Source organism: Notamacropus eugenii, chromosome 3, assembly GCF_028372415.1.
Source record: "Notamacropus eugenii isolate mMacEug1 chromosome 3, mMacEug1.pri_v2, whole genome shotgun sequence".
Lineage (NCBI taxonomy): Eukaryota > Metazoa > Chordata > Mammalia > Diprotodontia > Macropodidae > Notamacropus > Notamacropus eugenii.
The window spans coordinates 216,516,908-216,538,762 of record NC_092874.1 but is presented as its reverse complement, the minus strand read 5'-3'; the positions used below and the strand labels follow the sequence as shown (position 1 = coordinate 216,538,762).

Genomic DNA, 21,855 nt, shown 5'->3' with positions numbered 1-21,855 from the left:
TGATCAACAGAGTCAAAAGTTGCAGGCAAGTTAACAAAGGTGAAGACTGAGAAAAAACTGTAAGATTTGGCAGTTAGAGATCACTTGTAACTTTGGAGAGAGCAATTTCAGTTGAATGATACAGTTGGAAGCCAGAGTTCATAGTTAAGAAAAAAGTAAGAGAAAAGAAAGCGGTGGTACCCTGTATAGACTGCATTATCAAGTTTAGCCACAAAGGGAAGGTAAGATATAGGATATTGACTTGTGGGGATAGTTAAGATGAAATGAGTTGAGGGAGGATTTAAAGTAAAGGAAGGCATGGGCATGTGTATAAGTGGCAGGGAGCCAGTAATTAGGAGAGTGATGGGGGTGGGGTGTAATAAAGGGGGCAATATGCTGTTGAAGTAGGAGTGGATGGGATCAAGAGTTCATTTAAAGGAGTTAGTTTTCAGAAGGAAAAAGACCAATTCTTCATTCAAGCTACTGTAAAGGAAGATATAGTAGGGTTTGAAAACAGGGAAGCTCTTGGTGAATGGTTTCAATATTTTAAGTGAAGTATGAAGCAAGATCTGAGGATAAGAAGGTAGGATTTGGAATACCACACAAGGGCTTGAGAAGAGATGAAAGACATGCTGCATTTCCTGGTGCCTGTATTCTATTTTTATGACGTCTGAATTGCAGGTGACTTTGATGATTTGATCAATATTATATTTATATTAAAAGTACTAGAAAAACTGACTTCTGGGAGCAAAGATAGTGGAGTAAGCAGTAGACAGCTGCACCTCTCCCATACTCACCTTCAAACAGCCATAAAGTAGAGCCTCAAAACAAATCCTGGAAAGCAGAACCAGCAAAAAGACGGAGTGGAACAATCTTTCAGCCCAAGAAACTTGGAAGATCAGCATGAAAGGTCTGTCTCACTTGGGTGAAAGGGGAGCACAGCCCAGGAGGGGAAGCATCCCAGCAAGGCAACAGCAAGCTGTACCTCAGCAAACCAGCAGGAGATCCTGAGCCCCAGTGTGGTGGAGCAGGCAAACACCAACACCAGGGCTCCCTATATGCCTTAGCATAGCCAGGAAAACCAGCAGATTCCAACTCTGAGAACCACCATAGCCCCGGGCAAACAGGCATCCTCCAGAGGCCTGACCACTATGTGCTTCAGTGTAGTTGCAGGGAAATGCAGAAACACCCCACCAGGCCTCAGCATGTGCCACACACCACCACTAGAACCCCAGCTCAGCACCAGGTAAGCTGCCAGACCCCTACAGCTTCCAGCAGCACCAGCCAACCTCCACTCCACACCCTCAGCACAGCATCAAACATGAGGATCATCCATGGTCCTCAGGACAACATAGTGCAGCACCAGATTAAACAGCTAGAGCCCTCAGCCACTAGGACAAGAAGCAGGAGACAGTTCCCCTGCCACCCTGGAAGCAGAAAAAGGCTAAAAAAAGATAAGCAAAAAACAACAACAAAATAATCTGACCATAGAAAGCTATTATGGTGACAGAGAAGAAGATCAAGACACAAGCTCAGAAGAGGACAACAATGACAAAACACCTATGGGCAAAACCACAAAGGAAAATGGGAAGTGGTCTCAAACCCAGAGAGCTCTTATGGAAGAGCTCAAAAAGGGACTTAAAAATAACATAAGAAAGAAAGAAGAAAAATTGGGGGGAAAAATGAGAGTGATGCAAGAGAATTATGATAAAAGAGTCAACAGCTTGGAAAACTGCTTAAAAAGTAGAATTGATCAAATGGAAAAGGAGATACAAAAATCCACTGAAGTAAATAACTCCTTAAAGAGTACAGTTGGCCAAATGGGAAAGAAAGTACAAAAGTTAATTGAAGAAAACACCACCTTAAAAGTTAGAATTGGGCAAGTGGAAGCTAATGACTCTATGAGACATCATGAATCAATCAAACGCAAAAGAATGAAAAAATAGAAGAAAATGTAAAATATCTCATGGGAAAAACAACTGACCTGGAAAACAGATCCAGGAGAGACAATATCAGAATTATTGGACTACCTGAAAGCTATAATGAAATGGAGCACTTCAACAGCATCTTTCAAGAAATTATCAAGGAAAACTGCCCTGATGTCCTGGAATGAAAGGGCTCCATAGGCAATGAAAGAATCCACCCATCACCTCAGTAAAGAGATCACAAAATAAAACCACCAAGGAACATTATAGCCAAATTTCAGAACTATCAAGTCAAAGAAAAATACTACAAGTGGCCAGAAAGAAATATTGGGGAGTCACAATCAGGATCACATAGGACCTGGCAGCTGGATCAGAGGTCATGGAATATGATATTCTGGAAGACAAAGGAGCTAGGACTACCAAGAATCACTTATCCCACAAAATTAAGCATAACACATCAAGGGAAAAATGATCATTCAATGAAATAGAAGGATTTCAAGCATTCATAAGGAGAAAACCAGAACTAAATTAAAAATTTGACTTCCAATATCAAGACCCAAGAAAAAACAGATTTAAAAAACAGTTAAAAAGAGAAAAGAAAACAAGGGATTCAATAGAACTGTTTACATCCCTATATGGGAAGATGATACTCATAACTCTTAAAAGTTTTATTACTAACAGTGCTGATAGAAAGAATATATATAGAAGATGATATGGATATAAGGTGAATTTGAGGGAATGACAAAAAAATTAAGAAATGAGAAAGAGGAGTACAAAGGGTGCAAAAAGAAGGGAGAAGTAGAATAGGGCAAATTATCTCACATGAAGATGTGAGAAAGAACTTTTACAGAGGATAGGAAGATGGGAAGGTGGGTGATGGGCATTACTTGAACGTTACTCTCATCAATATTGGCTCAAAGAGGGAATAATATACAAAATCAGTTGAATATAGAAATCTCTCTTACCTGATAGGGAAGTGGGAGGGAAGGAGATTAAGTAAATAGGGAGATGGTAGGGAGGGCAGATGAGGGGAAGTGGTAGACAGAAGCAAAACACTAGTGAGGTGGGAAAGGGTGAAAGGAGAGAAAGGACAAACAGAAAGAAGAAAAGATGGAGGGAAATACACAGGCAGTAATCCTAACAGCGAATGTGAATGGAATGCACTGTTACATATAACAGAAGCAGATATCAGAGTAGACCAAAAACCAGAATCCTACAATATGTTGCTTACACGAAACACACTTGAAGCAGAGAGACACACACAGAGTAAAGCTAAGGGGCTAGAACAGAATCTCTTATGTTTCAGCTGAAGTAAAAAAAAAAAAAAAAGCAGGAATGGCAGTCCTGATCTTATACGAAATAAAAGCAAAAATATACCTAATCAAATGAGATAAGAAAGTAAATTATATCTTGCTAAAAGGTACCATAGACAATGAAAGCAATCAAATTAAAAGAGTAAGGAATAACCTATCTGACAGATCTATAGGGAAAGAAAAAATTCATGACCAAACAGGAGATGGAAAGCAATACAAAAATGTGGAATAGATTATTTTGATCATATTAATAATAATAACTGATCATATTAAATTTAAAAGCTTTGCAAAAAAAAAACAATGCAGGGGGCAGAGCCAGCATGGCAGAGTAGAAAGATGCACATACACATAGCTCTGAACCCACAACCCATAGAACATCTCTAAAAAGGAACTCACGGCGAATTCGGGAGCAGCAGAGGCCACAGAACAGTGGAGCGAAGGAGATTTCTGTTCCAGAGGGACCTGCAAGCCTCTCACAAAAGGTCCTTCGTGCCGCGGACTGGGCGCCGGGACTGGGAGCCGAGCACAGCCCTGCCGCGGCTGCGGCACCGAGAGGAGCAGATCTGAGCGGGCTTCAGGGACAGGATCTCCAGTGGCCGCGTGGGTCCCTCCACCCACAGGTGACAAGGGTTGGTGAGAGGGTCTCTGTGACGGTTCGAGAGGGGAGTGAGGTGCCCCCATAACTCAGGCCCCCTCAGGAGGCAACAGCGGAGGTGGGAGCAGACTGGGACTCCCCAAGCAGGCAGGAGCCCAGATCCATTGTTGAAGGTCTCTGCATAAACCTCCCCCCCCCCCCCCCCCCCCCCCCCCCCGCTGAGGGAACTGAGCCTGAGAGGCAGCCCTACCCCCACCTGAGCACCTGAACTTAATCTCACACTGAATAGCAGCCCTGCCCCCACCAAAAGCCTTGAGGCTGGGAAGCAGCACTTGAATCTCAGACCTCAAGTGCTGGCTGGGCAGATCTGGAAGCAAAGTGGGTGTGAAGAGAATATTCAGAAGTCAAGTCACTGGCTGGGAAAATGCCCAGAAAAGGGAAAAGAAATAAGACTATAGAAGGTTACTTTCTTGGTGAACAGGCATTTCCTCCCTTCCTTTGTGATGAGGAAGAACAATGCTTACCATCAGGGAAAGACACAGAAGTCAAGGCTTCTGTATCCCAGCCCACTCAATGGGGTCAGGCCATGGAAGAGCTCAAAAAGAATTTTGAAAATCAAGTTAGAGAGGTGGAGGAAAAGCTGGGAAGAGCAATGAGAGACATGCAGTCAAAGCATGAACAGCAGGTCAGCACCCTGCTAAAGGAGACCCAAAAAAATGCTGAAGAAAATAACACCTTGAAAAATAGGCTAACTCAATTGGCAAAAGAGGTTCAAAAAGCCAATGAGGAGAAGAATGCTTTCAAAAGCAGAATTAGCCAAATGGAAAAGGAGGTTCAAAAGCTCACTGAAGAAAATAGTTCTTTCAAAATTAGAATGGAACAGATGAAGGCTAATGACTTTGTGAGAAACCAAGAAATCACAAAACAAAAACAAAAGAATGAAAAAATGGAAGATAATGTGAAATATCTCATTGGAAAAACAACTGACCTGGATAATAGATCCAGGAGAGACAATTTAAAAATTATGGGCCTACCTGAAAGCCAGGATCGAAAAAAGAGCCTAGACATCATCTTTCATGAAATTATCAAGGAAAACTGCCCTGAGATTCTAGAACCAGAGGGCAAAATAAATATTCAGGGAATCCACAGATCACTGCCTGAAAGAGATCCAAAAAGAGAAACTCCTAGGAACATTGTGGCCAAATTCCAGAGTTCCCAGGTCAAGGAGAAAATATTGCAAGCAGCTAGAAAGAAACAATTCAAGTATTGTGGAAATACAATCAGGATAACACAAGATCTAGCAGCTTCTACATTAAGGGATCGAAGGGCATGGAACAGGATATTCCAGAAGTCAAAGGAACTAGGACTAAAACCAAGAATCACCTACCCAGCAAAACTGAGTATAATACTTCAGGGGAAAAATTGGTCTTTCAATGAAATAGAGGACTTTCAAGCATTCTTGATGAAAAGACCAGAGCTGAAAAGAAAATTTGACTTTCAAACACAAGAATGAAGAGAAGCATGAAAAGGTAAACAGCAAAGAGAAGTCATAAGGGACTTACTAAAGTTGAACTGTTTACATTCCTACATGGAAAGACAATATTTGTAACTCTTGAAACGTTTCAGTATCTGAGTACTGGGTGGGATTACACACACACACATGCACATGCACACACACACACACATAGAGATAGAGTGCACAGAGTGAATTGAAGAGGATGGGATCATATCTTTAAAAAATGAAATCAAGCAGTGAGTGAGAAATATATTGGGAGGAGAAAGGGAGACATGGAATGGGGCAAATTATCTCTCATAAAAGAGAAAAGCAAAAGACTTTTTAGTGGAGGGATAAAGAGGGGAGGTGAGAGAAAAACATGAAGTTTACTCTCATCACATTCGACTAAAGGAAGGAATAAAATGCACAGTCATTTTGGTATGAAAACCTATCTTACCATACAGGAAAGTGGGGGATAAGGGGATAAGCAGTGTGGGGGGGATGATGGAAGGGAGGGCATGGGGAGGAGGGAGCAATTTGAGGTCAACACTCATGGGGAGGGACAGGATCAAAAGAGAATAGAAGTAATGGGGGACAGGACAGGATGGAGGGAAATATAGTTAGTCTTATACAACACAACTATTATGGAAGTCATTTGCAAAACTACACAGATTTGGCCTATATTGAATTGCTTGCCTTCCAAAGGGAAGAGGTGGGGAGGGAGGGAGGTAAAGAAGTTGAAACTCAAAGTGTTAGGAACAACTGTCGAGTAATGTTCTTGCCACTAGAAAATAAGAAATATAGGTAAAGGGGTATAGAAAGTTATCTGGCCCTACAGGACAAAAGAGAAGATGGAGACAAGGGCAGAGAGGGATGATAGAAGAGAGAGCAGATTGGTCATAGGGACAATTAGAATGCTTGGTGTTTGGGGGGGGGGACAAAAGGGGAGAAAATTTGGAACCCAAAATTTTGTTAAAACGAATGTTAAAAGTTAAATTAATTAATTAATTAATTAATTTAAAAAAAAAACAACAATGCAACCAAGATTAGAAGGAAAACAAAAAGCTGGGAAACAATTTCTACAGTAAGTGTCTCTGATAAAGGCCTCATTTCTCAAATGTGTAGAGAACTGAGTCAAATTTATGAGAATACAAGTCACTCCCCAACTGATAAATAGTCAAAAGATATGAAGAAATGCTAGAAATCGCTTTTGATTAAAGAAATGCAAAATAAAAGAACTCTGAAATACCACCTCACATCAGTTACATTGGCTAATATGACCAAAAAAAAAGGAAATAGTACATGCTGGAGAGGATATGGGAAAACTGGGACACTAACGGAGGTGTGAATTGATACAACCACTCTGGAAAGCAATTTGGAACTATGTCCAAAAGACAAACAAATTGTGCATACCCTTTGATCCAGTAATATTACTACTAGGTCTGTATCCAAAAGAGATCATAAAAAAAAGGGAAAAGGACCTTCATGTGCAAAAATATTTATAGTAGCCCTTTTCATAATGGCACAATATTGGAAATTGAAGGGATGCCCATCAGTTGGGGAATGGTTGAACAAGCTGTAGTACATGAATGGAATGAAATATAATAAAAATATGCAATATGAAATGCAATAAAAAATGACCAATAACCAGATTTTAGAAAAATCTGGAAAGACGTGTACAACAAGTGAAATGAGCAGAACCAGGAAAACATCGTACACAGTATCAGCAACATCATGTGCTGATCAACTATGAATGACTCAGCTCTTCTCAGCAACACAAAGGTCCAACACAACTATAAAGAAATCATGAAGGAAAATGCTATCCATATCCAGATAAAGAACTGATGGACTCACTCAGAATGCAAATCGAAGAATATTTTTTTCACTTACCTTATTTTCTCCTGCCTTTGTTTCCTTTTAATCAGTTTCTTCACAACTGGGATAAATATGGAAATGTTTTATACAATAGCACATGTATAAATTATATACCATTTTCAAAGGAGGGGAGGGGAATTTAGAATCTTTTAAAAACTAAGGCTAAAAATTTTTCCTGATATGTAATGGGAAAAAAATAAAATACAATTTAAATTTTAAAAAACCTAAGAAATAGTAGGAAATCTTTCTTCCCTTCCCTCTCATGCTTAGCAATAAGACTTAAGTATGGTGCTTCAGGAAGAGGCTCATGTTCATTAAGTATATTGTCATCATGCAAATATTAAATATCATGTATTTTCAAGTATGGTCTATGTTATAAAAGGAATTATGGCATTATGAATCAAGATCTGCCTTTGAAGGAACCCAGGAAGATCTGGGTTCAAGTCCTCTCTCTAACAATTACTTGATTGCAAGTTACTTAACCTCTTAGTACTCTAGGCAAGTCTTTAATACCAGTTGCAGAGAAGGTACCAATCTGCATTTGTAGAAGTTTCTTCATCTGGAAGTTCCCAATACCAAAGTGATCAAAGGTTCAGTCCCTATCACTGTGATTGATATTAGTGTTTACTTGGTATAGTCAACATAAGCTTTGTTAATTAGTGCTGTAGCTACCATTATAGGAATGCAAAACTACAAACTGAACACCTTTGATTTTCTTTCTGCCTGATGTCCTCTAGACATGCTTTGCAACTCAACGTTACTGCCACCCAGCAGCTTCTGTTGATGGCCAGTCAGATGCCACAGCTTGAAAGCTTCATCCATTTATCCACTGCCTATTCAAACTGTAACTTGAAGTACATTGATGAAATTATCTACCCATGTTCTGTGGAACCCAAGAAACTGATTGACTCAGTAGAGTAAGTTGTATCCAATATGATTTTCTACACCCTACTCTTACCTGTTCTTGCTTTCTATAGAAATTCTCCTCTGCCACCACCCTCCAAGACTATGAAGTAGTTATGTATGTAAGACTCCCTTCATTGATGCTGGTTCTGTCTACCTTGCCCATGGTCTCTCCTATTTCAGAGAGGAAAAAATAATTTTGGGTATGTGGGTATAAGGAGAGGTGGAAAGAGTTAGCAAAATCCCAAAAGAAAGGCTTAAGCTTCCAAAGATCATATGAAGTACTTCGAAAGTATCAGAAAAGGCAGCAATTCTACATTTTCTAATGAATGTAGTATGTCCCCCAAAAAGGTAAGATAAGATTACTTAATAAGTGAGAAGTGAGAAGATTAATTGATAAGAAAAATGCTACTAGCTAGAACCAGAACAATTTCTTCTAAGAAAGGGCAGGAATTTCCTTTATCTTTTTGTTATAAGCTGTTTTTCAATTTTAAGATATTGGGCAAAGGCCATCATGCCCCTGACCTACCCAAGTGGAATAATATTTACTTTCGCTCTAACTGTTCAGCAAAAGTAGTTCTCTATTTCTGTTATTCTCTCCAGGGATAACTTTCTTCCAAGGAAACACTATTAACACTGTTATTTGTTCTCACATTCTATCTCTTTCCTTCTCTTCTATACTGTCTATGCTTCTATTATAGAATTACTTTATTCTTAAATATTCCTAGAGAATGTTGAAAGAAGTCAAAAGCATAATTGACCATTTCAACACCAGGTTGTTTTAAATTGCAGTTTCATTTATTATTATTACAGGCAACTTAAGTTCAAATCCTAGCTCTGTTATTTACTGATAGTGTACACCCCACAAGAAGTTACAACCACTTTTGGCCTCATTTTTTTTTCATTTTAAAAACTGATAGTGTTAAATTAGATGATCTCTAAGGTCTCCTCCATCTTTAAATCCCGTAAATTTTAAGATGATAACATAAGTTGATAATTATAATTGATAACTGATTGTACTTATTAGGTTCCTTTTTATTTTCAAATGATGTAGATAAATGTATAACTCTGCACTTGGTCTCACAATATTTCAAGGATAAAAGACAGGTATTGTTACCATTTTTGCATAGAGACAGTGAACAGCCAAGAGAGAAGTGAGAATTATTTTGGAAATAATTGCTTCCTTGATTCGAAGATTTCATGAAACTAAAATTCTCTGAATCAGGTTAACCCATCAAATTTTATAAGCCTTTAAAATGTCCTAAAAGCTATTTCAAACTATGTAAGCAATAGTGAACACAAGCAATATGAAATATAACAGTGTAGTGAGCTTTGCTCTGATTTTTATTAAAATTCTTCTTAGTTGGTTGTTGCTTTCTATGGCTGGCTTAATGTACTTCAGACCTAGAGCTGTCAATTGATACGCCATTTGATTCATCTACAAAATGAGGTGGTTGAGTTAGATGATTTCTAAAGAGCCTTAAGAGAATCAGACAATCTCAGATTCTGAGTTATAAGGGACCCTGAGGCCTATAGTCCAATTCATACATATCTAAAAAAGAATTCCTACAACATAGCATAGTCAAAATAGTTTTTGCTCAAAGAACTCTAAGAAAACGGAACCTCACCCCTTCCTGAAGCCGGCTATTATACTTCTGAATAGTTATAATTACATCCTTACATCCAACTGAAATTTATCTTTTCAATACTTATCCCTCTTTGTTAGTTCTCCCCTTCTACACTCAGACAGTGAAGATTGTCTCTCTTCTACATGGCAGCCCTTCAAATATTTGAAAACAGCTATCATGTCTCACCCTCTACTCACATCGTCACAAGTTTCTCTCTTCCACTTCCTCCAACCAGTCCTCATATGAAATGATCTGGAGGCCATTCACCACCCTGTTTGCCCTACTCCATATGCTTTCCAAATTATTAATGTCCTTCCTACTACATAGCTACCAGAATTCAGTGTGTGGTCTGATGAAGGTACAGTGCAGCAAAACTAACCTCACCTTCACTTTAGACACTATTCCTCCCAATGCAATCTAAGATTACATTAGCTTTTTTGGCTGCCATATAATATTGAGATTGCAGCCCACTAAAAGTTTCAGATTTTTATGCCTTACCTGTTTTATACTTGTGAAGCTGATTTTTTAGACCTATATAAGACTTCTTACATTTATATCTATTATTTTTCATCTTATTAAGTTTATGCCGGCCTGTTAGGATCTTTTTGTATTCTGTCTCTGTTTTCCATTATAGGGTTAGACACTCTTCCCAGCAAAATTTAAAAGTGGACCATCTATGCTTTTATCCAAATCACTGATGAAAAAATGATGAAGGAAAAAAGATAATATAACATGAGTTGATAATATATGATAAGTGATTATACTTATTAGGGTTCCTATTTTTTATAAATGAAGTAGACAAATGTATACTTCTGCACACGGCCTCATGATATCTCAGGGTTACAAGGCAGCTATTATTATCATTTTTCCACATAGAGACACTGAATAGCCAAAAAGGAAGTGGGAATTTGGAAGTACAAAGAACTAAAAATCCCTTATGGAACAATAACTCTGAGTCTTACGTAATGACCAGAGCCAGACTTGCTACATTTCCATCTCAGGATACTAGGGGTATTCCGAAGGTTTAGAGATATTTCTTCTCTAATGTTTGAACCCCGAAGAGTTCTGCTCATTGCTTTTTGTATTATTTTTTAAAAAAACTTTTTCCAATTACATGTAAAAACAATTTTTGACATTTAAAAAATTTTTTAATTCCAACTTCTCTCCTTCCATCCTGCTTTGTAATATGGCAGACAATTTGATATAGGTTATATAGTCATGCAAAACATTGTTCCATATTACTAATGTTGTGAAAGAAAACACAGACCAAAAAAAATTGCTGAGAACACAGGCTAATTTTGAATGAGAAACACAAGAAATCCAATCTGTAAACTGACTAGTGGGAGTTGGATGCAACAATTCTATGATTCCTGGTGACTTGTTAAGGGGCATAAATGGTCATAAATAGAAGGGTCATGATTGAAATATAGGCAATCTTACTTCAACTGTAGTATCCTAAGATTCTGTTTCATGTCTTTAGTCTTTTCTCTTCAATGTGTCCTTAAGCTAAATGAGGGAGCACTGTACATATATATGGGTCCTATATTTTTCTATGGCTCCTCCATGGTGCTGCCTAACTAACACCTCAAATACATGGGAAGATAGGGTTCAAACTTAGATAATGAAGATGAAGCACACATGGAGGATATATGAATGGCAACAGAAACTCACAGGGCCTGGATTCTCTGTTTGCATGGTTCTCTGCGGTTCCTCTTGGATACAGTGTCTCTGCTGGGTGGATAGTTTGTTCAGCTAGACTCCTAAGATCTTTGCTCTTTCTCACCAGCCCAAATATTAATTGACAGCTATCTCTTTGCAGTTATTTCTTCCCTTTGGTGACTTTGTGTATCACTGTCTATTTGGAATGTGTCTCTGCTCCCTGATGGATCTAGTGTCTTTCTGCTGGTCAAGGAGCTCTGATTCAGAGTGGCATGGCTGATGTTAGGGTCAGGGAGGGCCAGGGAAAGGAAAAAGAAATTCCCTCTTCCCCTTTTATAGGAATCACTTCCATAGGAAGCTTCCTAGTCTATACTTTCTTCCACTCTTGAACTGCTGGATGTGGTTGGTGTCTACCACTCTACTGCTAGATATCATGACCAATGTAGAGTGGGGAGAGGAAGAAAAAGAAATACCTTTTACCACCCCCACCCTACCCCACCAGTAACACCACAGAATATCACTTCATCAATGTTCCAAGCCTTGCCAAAACAGTTCAAAACATAACTCCTCAAGGCTTAGCTATTTAAAACACCATAAGTATAACCAATCTGTTTTCTCAGCCAATCATATTGTTGTCCTCTTGATTCAGAAAGATATTTATACCTCATAGAGGTATCAGGGTGTGGATGTATAATTATATATATGATTCTATATTCATATAAATATATTTATGTATATATGTGTACACATTCAGTTTAACTCCACCTTAACACCGTGATGGCATGCTGGGTCTTCTGTAACTATATGAGCTGAGTCAACCAGTAAGCATTAATTAAGTGCTTACTTATGTGCCAGGCACTGTGCCAAGTGCTGAGTATACAAAAACAAAAGATAGTTCCTGCTGTCATGGAGGTCACATTCTCATGAAGGATAACATGCAAACAACTATGTACAAACAAGATATATACACAATAAATATAGATAGAGAGTCTCAGAGGGAAGGCATGAAAATTAAGGAGGATTAAAAAAGGCTTCTTACACAGAAGGTGGGACTTTAGCTGAGATTTTTAAGGAAGCCAAGAGGAGAGAAAGAGTGTTCCAGCATGGAGGACAACCAGTGAAAATACATTTGTTCAAGGAACAGCAAGAAGCCCAATGTTACTGGATAGCAGAGTATGTAGAGAGGAATAAATTTCAGGAAGACCGAAAACGTAGGAAGGAGCTGAATTATAAAGAACCCAACAACTAGAGGGATCATTATGTCACCTTATTTAGGAGATATAAACTGAGTCTTAAAGGGAATTAATAATTACAAGAGAAGGGGCTGGGGAGAGAGGGTATTCCAAGCAAAAGAGACAACTAGTGCAAGGCATGGAGATAAGATTAGGAATCTCATGTCTGTAGAATATCAAATGGGTCAATTCACTAGAATATAGACTGTATGAGGGGGGAGTAATATGAAATTAGTCTGGAAAGATATGTTGGAACTGGATTATAAAAGGCTTTCAATGCCATAGTGAGGAGTTTTCATTTGATCCTAAAGGCAATATAAAGCCAATGAAGCACCTGGGTCAGGGGAGAGTCATGGTCCAACCTATGTTTTAGGAATTTGGTAGCTCAGAGAAGGTGACTTTCCCAACATCACATGCTTCAAACTGAGGCCCTTTGGGAGAGCAGCTTGATAGAGCGGGCAGAGGAATGCTGACCTTGGAAACACAAACACCTAAATTCACATCCAACTTCTGATATTTACCAGTTATGTGTGAATGGGCAAGTTACTTAGCCTCAGTTCCCTCATCTATTAAAGATTATCTGTAATACCTACAGTACCAGTTTACTATGAAGCCCCAATAGGATAATATATGCAACAGGCCTCATCAAACCCATCAGTGAATTAGGGGAATGTCTGCTCCAAGCATGTGAAGACTTTCTCTGGTGGAACAGGTAGATGAGGACAATTTGTTCCAACAGTCATGAAGGCAACTGAAGCAGGCACTGCAGAATGCTTATACAGCAACACATGTATAAATTATATCAAACAGCCTACAATTTTCAAAGGAGAGGAGTGAGAGAGGGAGAAAAATTTGGAACTTAAAGTCTTCTAAAAGTTAAGGATAAAAATCTTTCTTGATATATGATTGGGAAAAAATAAAATACAATTTAAATAAAAAAGCCTAAGAAGTAGTAGGAAATCTTTCTTCCCTTTCCTCTCATGCTTAGCAATAAGACTTAAGTATGGTGCTTCAGGAAGAGGCTCATGTTCATTAAGTATACTGTCATCATGCAAATATTAAATACTGTGTATTTTCAAGTATGGTCTACATTATGAAAAGCAGTGTGGCGTTATGAATCAAGATCTGCCTTTGAAGGAACCCAGGAAGACCTGGGTTCAGGTCCCCTCTCTAACAATTACTTGATTGCAAGTTACTTAAGTTACTCAGACATCAAAGATGCCAGTCAACCACTGCATTTCAGGATGTCACCAGTTGTCTAGACTTTTGTCTTGTCGCTGAACTTTGATGATTCTGGAAGAGAAAGTGAGGCTGACAATTTTGCACAAGTCTGCAAACTAATTTATATGAAAGTCAAGACATCACTCCTTTGTGTCATTAGTCTTCTTTGAAAATGAAGGATGAACAACAGTGTGAACCTAGGCGAGTTACTTAACCTGTTTCCTCATCTAGAAAATGGAGCTAATAATAGCATCTACCTCCTAAGGGTAGTCATGAGAACAAAATGAGACGATATCTGTAAAGTGCTTCACAAACTTTAAGGCACTATATAAACGCTAGCAATCCTTCCTCTGCTGATTTCCTGTATGTACCTACTATTTTCTTCTTAATCTAGATAGTAATAGATACTAATAGATTTTTTTTTAACTTTCCCTGCCCTCCAGGTGGCTAGATGATTCAATCATTGAAGAAATCACACCCAAGTTGATTGAGAATCGGCCCAACACTTATACATATACCAAGGCCTTGGGAGAGATGATGGTGGTTCAAGAACGTGGGAACTTAAATGTTGCCATCATAAGACCATCCATTGTTGGAGCTAGCTGGCAGGAGCCTTTTCCAGTAAGCCCACCCACTCCTTTAGCTTCCTAGTTTTGCTTCCTGATACTTCCAGACTCATTTTACTTTGACAGCCACCTTTCCTGCTCAGATATCTGAAGGAACTTCCTGAGATGGATTTGTGATGTTCTGAATACTGATCCAGTTTAAGCAAAATCTTAATGGATGGATATAGAAATTCTTACCTAGGGTTCCCCCGAGAGGGGCACTCCCAATACTGACAATGGCCTTGGTTGGGGTGAGTTTAAGTGAACTCCCTATATTATTCCTTCCCTAGTCTCAAGGAGCTCCTGGATTCAGACTGTCCAGGATAGCACTGGGGATTTCCTATGTCACCAACCTCAAATTCTAGGGAATAAGTAGGTGCTATGAGTGAAAAAAAGAAGACACAGCACTGGTTTGTGCACTAGATTGGGAATACTGATACCTGGCAAAATACTCTATACTTTTTAAGACGTGCTTCTGTGTTTTCTTTCTATGGTCACTACAACCTATGAGGTTTCATGTTTCAAGAAACACGAAGAAAAAGATTAGTTGATCTGTCCAAGGCCAACACAAATAGTGGGAAAGCTACAACAAGAATCCAGGCTTCTATCCATGTCCTAGTTCATTATTGTTCCCACTAGCCAAACTGTCTGTCTCAGACCCAATACGGAGACCACTGCTCATGGGAATTGACTACATTGAAGCAGTCCTGAGTGACTCCAAGGTCACTAGCTAGAACTGGACTAGTTTCAAGAATGTAGCAATTTTAATAATCAGTTTATGACTTTTAACTTCACTCCAGTATTACAGTGTGGGGCATCTCAATTTAGAAGCAACAGTTTAAGTGAAAGGGGTATGGTCTATTTACTTCCCTTGAGTTTCAAAAGCTCAAGTTTCCATGACCTATTAGGGCTGAGTTTGCTTTGAGATGGTGGGAAAATACACCTTTAAAAATATACATACATACATATATATGTATATATATCCTATTCATAGTATCTATAGTTTTAGGGTTTTTTTGTTTCTTTGTTTTGTTTTTCATTTAGCTTAGGCTGATAAAGGTACCAAGAGGTAAAGTCTCAAATAGCTTTCCCAGCTGTCCTGGTCAGCTAATAATGTGTTTCCTTGACTTCCTTGTGTCCTCCCTTGTTTCATGATGAAACAGGAAGAAGAAACTTTTATGTGATGGGATATTCTCTTTATAGTATAGTATATATATTTATGTATGAATGCAATTTGATAGTATTTTCCCCCAATCATAAATTTTCCTGCCAACCAAGTATTAACCTGTTTTTGTTTTCTTCCTTTTGATTGGAAGTCCTAATTTAACCCTTTCTCCTAACCAATAGCTTAGCTGGGTGTAAATAAAATTCATAATAAATTGTTTCCATAATAATCATCCTAGATTCATCAGCTATGATGCAAAGTGCCCTCCTTTAAATCTACTCTACTCCCTTTCTAGCTAGAGTTGTTTAAAAATAATATACTGTATTTTATGGGCAATTTAATGGATTATGAAAGATAATTATCCCCCATAAAATGCTTCTATACAGCTTGACAAATTTTCTCTCTCCTGCCCCCAAGTGGCTATATTGAAATTACATCTTTTGAGATTCAGTTCTGTAGAATTTTTAAACTCCCTAGCTTGGTAGGAACTGGCAAAGTTAGTGCATGGCTTGAAGTTGCTTACATTTTCAGAAAAAGAAAAATCTCACAGTCATGCTCTGTGTAAAATGCATAACTTTCTTTTTCAGGGTTGGGTGGATAACTTAAATGGACCAAGTGGACTCATTATTGCAGTATGTATAATGGTGAAACAATAATTTATTTCTCTAAGATTTAACCAGGAGTAATAGTAGTAGAATACATATATATATATATATGTGTGTGTGTGTATATGTATATATATTTAGTATATGTTTATGTAAAGTATACATATATCCACACACATATATACTAAATATAGGATATATAAATATACACTGTGAAAACAGGGTCTATATATACACCCACATGTAACATATATAAATGTGTTCCAACCAATGTTAGTGAAATATATATATATATATATACAATATGTAATGTATATACAGTATAAATGTACTGTATATACAAATACATGTGTATATAATACATACCTAAATATATTATATATGTGTATACACAAATACATGTGTATAATACACATATACAAATACATATTTGCATATACAGGTTATTTACATAATACATATAAACATATTATTTTACTAACATTGATGGGAACACATTACCCCCATTTTGCAAATGGGAAATAGGGATTATAATGTATTTTAGATAAGAGTTTAATTGATTAAGAAAATTTCTGACAATATATATCCATATTTTAACTTGAAATGGTATATATTTTAAGAGTATTATTGACACAGAATAGTATGGCTGATAAAATAGGACTAAAAATTACGAGATCTGAGTTCTAATTCAAATCCTAGTAATTATGACCTCAGCAGTTACTTAACATCTCTGCATCTCAATTTCCTCATGTATAAAATAAGGAAGCTGGGCTTGATGGTCTTCTAGCTCTAACATGCTATGATTTTATTGTACTTTGGCTCTGCCCCCAGGATTGTCATAAGTAAAAAAGTTACCACAACCAAACCCAGTAGCCTCTGAAGTGGTATGTTTCCAGATTGAACCCTTAATACTTTTGTGTTCATTCCTGGTTCTGAACTTTCCAAAGAACAACTATTTTCACCCAGAAAGGTATAAGACTTCCAGAAATACTAATATGAATCCTATTAGTCCACATTTCTGTCTATTTTTACCATTCTTTGTTTTAAAACTATTTTAGGGAGAAGCAACACAGCCATTTTTATTATTTTTTGCTTGAGAACAATTTATTTTAGGGAGAGGCAATATTGGATATTGATTCTCTCCAATCAGAGAAGATGTTTTTCTCAAGTCAGGTTTTAAACACTTTAAATTCAACAACTTTTCACTAAATTCAGCTGAGTAAAAAGTTCCAAATACCCAGCGGCAAAAGTAGAAATGAAGAAAATGTAGTTCCAGGATCTCCCAGGTTCCCTTCTGGGCAGATCACCAGGGGTCTGAGAATGAATGTTTTCCATTTCTAGGAACAGGTAGTATCTGTTTTTTAGGACCTAATTCATTTCAGTTTAAATTCAGCTCAAGTTTAAGCAGATTTTACAAGTATCTACTACAATAATAAAAATAATTCACATCTGTCTAACACTCTAAGTTTTATAGGGGCTTTCTGATGAAATAGTATAATTATTAATAACTCCATTTTACAGAAGAGAAAACTGAAGTTCATAGTGCTTGTTGCTTGTGAATAATCATGTAGCTAGTTAATAAATGGGCAGCTAGGTGGTACAGTGGATAGAGTACTGGGTCTGGAGTCAGAAAGACTTATCTTTATGAGTTCAAATCTGGCTTCATAAACTTACTAACTGTGCAACCTTGTTTGCCTCAGTTCCCTAGTATCTTTTGCCAAGAAAATTCCAAATGTAATCACAAAGAGTTGGACACAACTGAAAAATGACTAACAAGTGAATGTGTCTAAGCCAGGACTGCACCCAGGTGTTCCAATTCTCAGTTGGTCAGAGAGTTCAGTTCTCTTCTACAGCATATTATTTTTCATGTAAAGTGATCAACACTGTACTAGTCACAGTGGGAATGCAAAACCAATATATTTGATGATCTCTACCTTCAAAGAACTTAAACATTTTTGAGGAAAAATGGGTCATGGAATAATATAAGATCAAATGTAATTAATCAACAAGCATTTGTTAAATATCAATGTATTCCAGGCAGTATATTAGGAATCAATGAAATATTTTTTTACTTGCAAGGACCTCATACTACAATAGGGAAGACGACAAAGACACATATAAGCATGTCCAAAATAAATTTAAAGAAAATAAATACAGAGTAATTAAATACAAGGCATTGGGGGAGGGAGGAAACCAGCAGCTGAGGAGACCAGGAACAACTTTAGGTAGAAACTTGAGTTGTAACTTGAAGAAAGAAAGGGATTCTAAGACAGAAGTGAGGTGTCTCCCAAGCACATGGGGACAGCCAGTACAAAGGCACAGGGATAAGAGGAGTATCATGTCTGAGGAGCAGAGACCAGTCTGGCTGGTCTCAAAGAATATGAGAGAAGTACAGTGAAGCTTAAAAGAGAGCTTGGAGTCAGGTTATAAAGGGCTTTAAAAGACAAACCTATGAGTTTATAATTTTTCCTGGGTGCACCAGAGAGGTGCTAGAATTAATTGAGTACAGAAGTAACATGGTCAGAGCTGCACTTAAGGAAAATCAGTTTGGCAGCACTGTGTAGAATGGACCAGAATGGTGAGACAGGAGGCTGGGAAACTAAACAGGAGGCTGCAATAATTCAAGCAAGAGGTGATGAGGTGGTAACTGTATGTGTAGACAAAATGGGCCAGATGCCAGAGATATAATGAAGGTGGAAACAGTAAGGTTTAACAACTGTTTGGGTTGAGAGAGAAAGAGGAATCAAGGATAATAATAAGGTTAAAAAACCTTGGAGACTGGAAGAGTTGTGGTGCCTTTGACAAAAATAGCAAAGATAGGAAGCGGGAGAAATTTGAGGGTGGTGAGAGTAGGGGTGGAGCGGGGAGAGATAATGAATTCAGTTTTGGATATGCTAAGTGTGAGACATCCCTAACCCACACAAATTTGACAAAGAGTTGTGGGGAAAGAGAGAGACCAATGTAGTCTAAAAGCTGTTAGTTTTATGGACAAGATGAGCCTTGAAACAGACTGAAAGATGGATAGAATTTAGAGAAATTTAGAGGTGGGGGAAGGTAAGGAGAACTACATGAATGCTTAGCACCTTTAGAAGAGAATTCATATTAGGTGGCAGTAGAAGATAGGATTGGATAGATGCTAGATTAGAGAAAGTCTTGAAATCTAAGCTAATAATACTTTGCACTTCTGTAGCACCTTAAAGTTAGAGAAGCACTTTACATACACCATTTCATTTCAGCCTCACAAAAACATAGTGAAGTCAATACTATAGGTGTATTGTTTCATTGTTGTTGTTTTTAAAGTGAACCTCTGATTCTATTGGTATATGGAATTTCCAGTGAGAAAATACACTCTATCAATGAATGTTTGTACCTGCTTTGCAAGTTATACTTTTAGAGAGCTAATCTAAGGCAATGAGAAGTTAAATAAATGACTTCCCCTGGCCCATGTCTTCTTGACACCACATTGCCTCTCAACCGTGGATGTTATTGTCCCCATGTTATGGATAAGGAAATAGCCCATGGTACAGCTAATAAGTGTCAAGGGTAGGATTTGAACCCAGGTTTTCCTGACTCAAAGTTCATGAGTCTGTCAACAATTCTATACTGCATGAGGATTTTAGATTTGATCTGATGGGCAAAGGGAAGCCAGTCAGTGCCTCCAAGTACCAAAGAATATTCAAGTGAGACTTTAAAACTTGAATGTATTTGAACTACAGTATTGACTGAAAATCTGACTTTAATTATGTTCTTGTCCATTGTGTAGGCTGGGAAAGGGTTTCTACGGTCTATAAAGGCCACTCCAAAAGCTGTGGCAGATGTGGTCCCAGTGGATGTAGTCATTAACCTCACCCTGACAGTAGGGTGGTACACTGCAGTTCACAGGTATGGATGCACTTCTGGTAATACTGGTAACAAGGAAGATTAATGTGTTGGGTGCATTTTAAAACAAAGGAGATTTCCACAAGTCTGAGAAATAGTGTCTATTAAGTCTGTCTTTTTTTAAAGAACTGAGAACAGTACTGTATGTCCTAGGGTGCCTTATAAAAGCTTTACTCACATGGTCATGAAATATTTAAGCTTTCCAACAAATCCTGTGGTTACTGCTGGTTACTGTTTTATTTTTGTCAGGTACAGAGTAATCAGAGAGCCTTGTGATTTTAGATAGCTTCAGTAAAATAAATAAGCCCACAAAAATTAGTATTTCTGTATATGATATAAACTTGCCATGTTTATATAATGCTTTGTATTTTTACAAAGTACTTTTTTTCTTCTGTAAAATAAGTAGTAGTATCCTCATCATATTAGTTATTTATATTTATTATAAATCAATATTTTAATTATAATTTAATTTATTATTAACTTATATGATTAATTAAATTAATATTATCCCCATTTTAAAGATGAGAAAACTGAGGCTCAGAGAGAAGTTAAATGATTTGTATGAGACCTCACAGTTATTCAGCACAATTGTAGAGTTTAATTAAGCAAATATATAACTCAAAACCCAATGTGCTTGCAATAGACTACGATTCCCAAAAGGATCTTCCCTTTGTAAAGGGAAATTAAGATGTGAGGGCAGAATGGGGCATTTCAAAAATTAGCTTGGCAATAGAACAATGCTAAAAGTTAGTAGCACTTATGGGGAATTTATTTGTTTATTTGTCTCTCTGGCTCTATAAGCCAATCAATCAATGTTAAGTACTTACTTTGTGCCAGGTACTGTGCTAAGCACTGGGGATACAAAAATAGGCAAAAAAGAGTTCCTACCATTAAGGAGCTCACAGTCTAAGAGGGGAGACAAGATGCGAACAAATACATATAAAGCAAGCTATGTTTAGGATAAATTAGGAAATCATTAACAGAGGGAAAGGCACTTGAATTAAGATGAGTTGGGGAAGCTCTAGAAGGTGCAATTTTAGTTGAGACTTAAAGGAAACCAGAGGAATCAAAAGTCAGAGTGGAGGAGGAAGAGAATTCCAGGCATGGGAGCCAAGCAGAAAAAAATGTCTGAAGCAGAGGTAGAGTATCTTGTTCTTGCAACAGCCAGTGTCACTGAATGGAAGAGTAAATGTAGAAGAAGAAGGTGTAATAAGAATGCTTTGAGGGCTTTGAATGTCAAATAGTGTATTTTATATTTGCTCCTGGCGGCAGTAAGGAGCCACTGGAGTTTACTGGGGCAGAAAAGGAATGTGGCAGGAGGGGAAAGTAGGTTGACGTGATCAAACCTACAAAATCACCTTAGTGGCTAAATAAAAGAGAATTGGAGTGGAAAAAATTGAGGGCCACCAGTAGGCTATTGCAACAATCCAAGTATAAGGTGATTAAGGGCCTGTACTAGAGTGGCGGCAGTATCAAAGGAGAGAAGACGGCATATTCATATTTCAGAGATGTTGTAAAAGATGAAATCAACAGGACCTGGTAATAGATTAGATATGGGGGATGGGGGTGGAGGTGGTAGTGAAAGATAGTGAGGAATCTAGGACGTCTCCTAGATTGCAAGTCTGAGGAGACTGGTGCTGCCTTCTACAATTTTAGGAAAGGGAGGAGTGGTGGAGGGTTTAGAGAGAAAGATAATGTGTTCAGCTTTGGACGTACTGAGTTTAAGAAGTCAGATGTTGCTGTTCAGTTGTTTTTTCGATTGTGTCCAATTCTTCA

At 37.8% G+C, this 21,855-nt stretch overlaps 1 protein-coding gene across 5 annotated transcripts in view; it reads left to right on the top strand.

The window, feature by feature from the left end:
* FAR2 (fatty acyl-CoA reductase 2) overlaps positions 1–21,855 on the top strand; it is a 177,052-nt gene that overhangs the window by 124,199 nt on the left and 30,998 nt on the right. For 4 of the 5 annotated variants that reach the window (XM_072654420.1, XM_072654419.1, XM_072654418.1 and 1 more), the window contains exons 4-7: positions 7,920–8,099; positions 14,269–14,446; positions 16,183–16,239; positions 19,964–20,082. In XM_072654420.1, coding sequence (XP_072510521.1) covers positions 7,920–8,099; positions 14,269–14,446; positions 16,183–16,239; positions 19,964–20,082 — 534 coding nt within the window. The remainder of the gene's footprint in view (positions 1–7,919; positions 8,100–14,268; positions 14,447–16,182; positions 16,240–19,963; positions 20,083–21,855) is intronic. The other variant, XM_072654422.1, reaches the window with a different exon arrangement.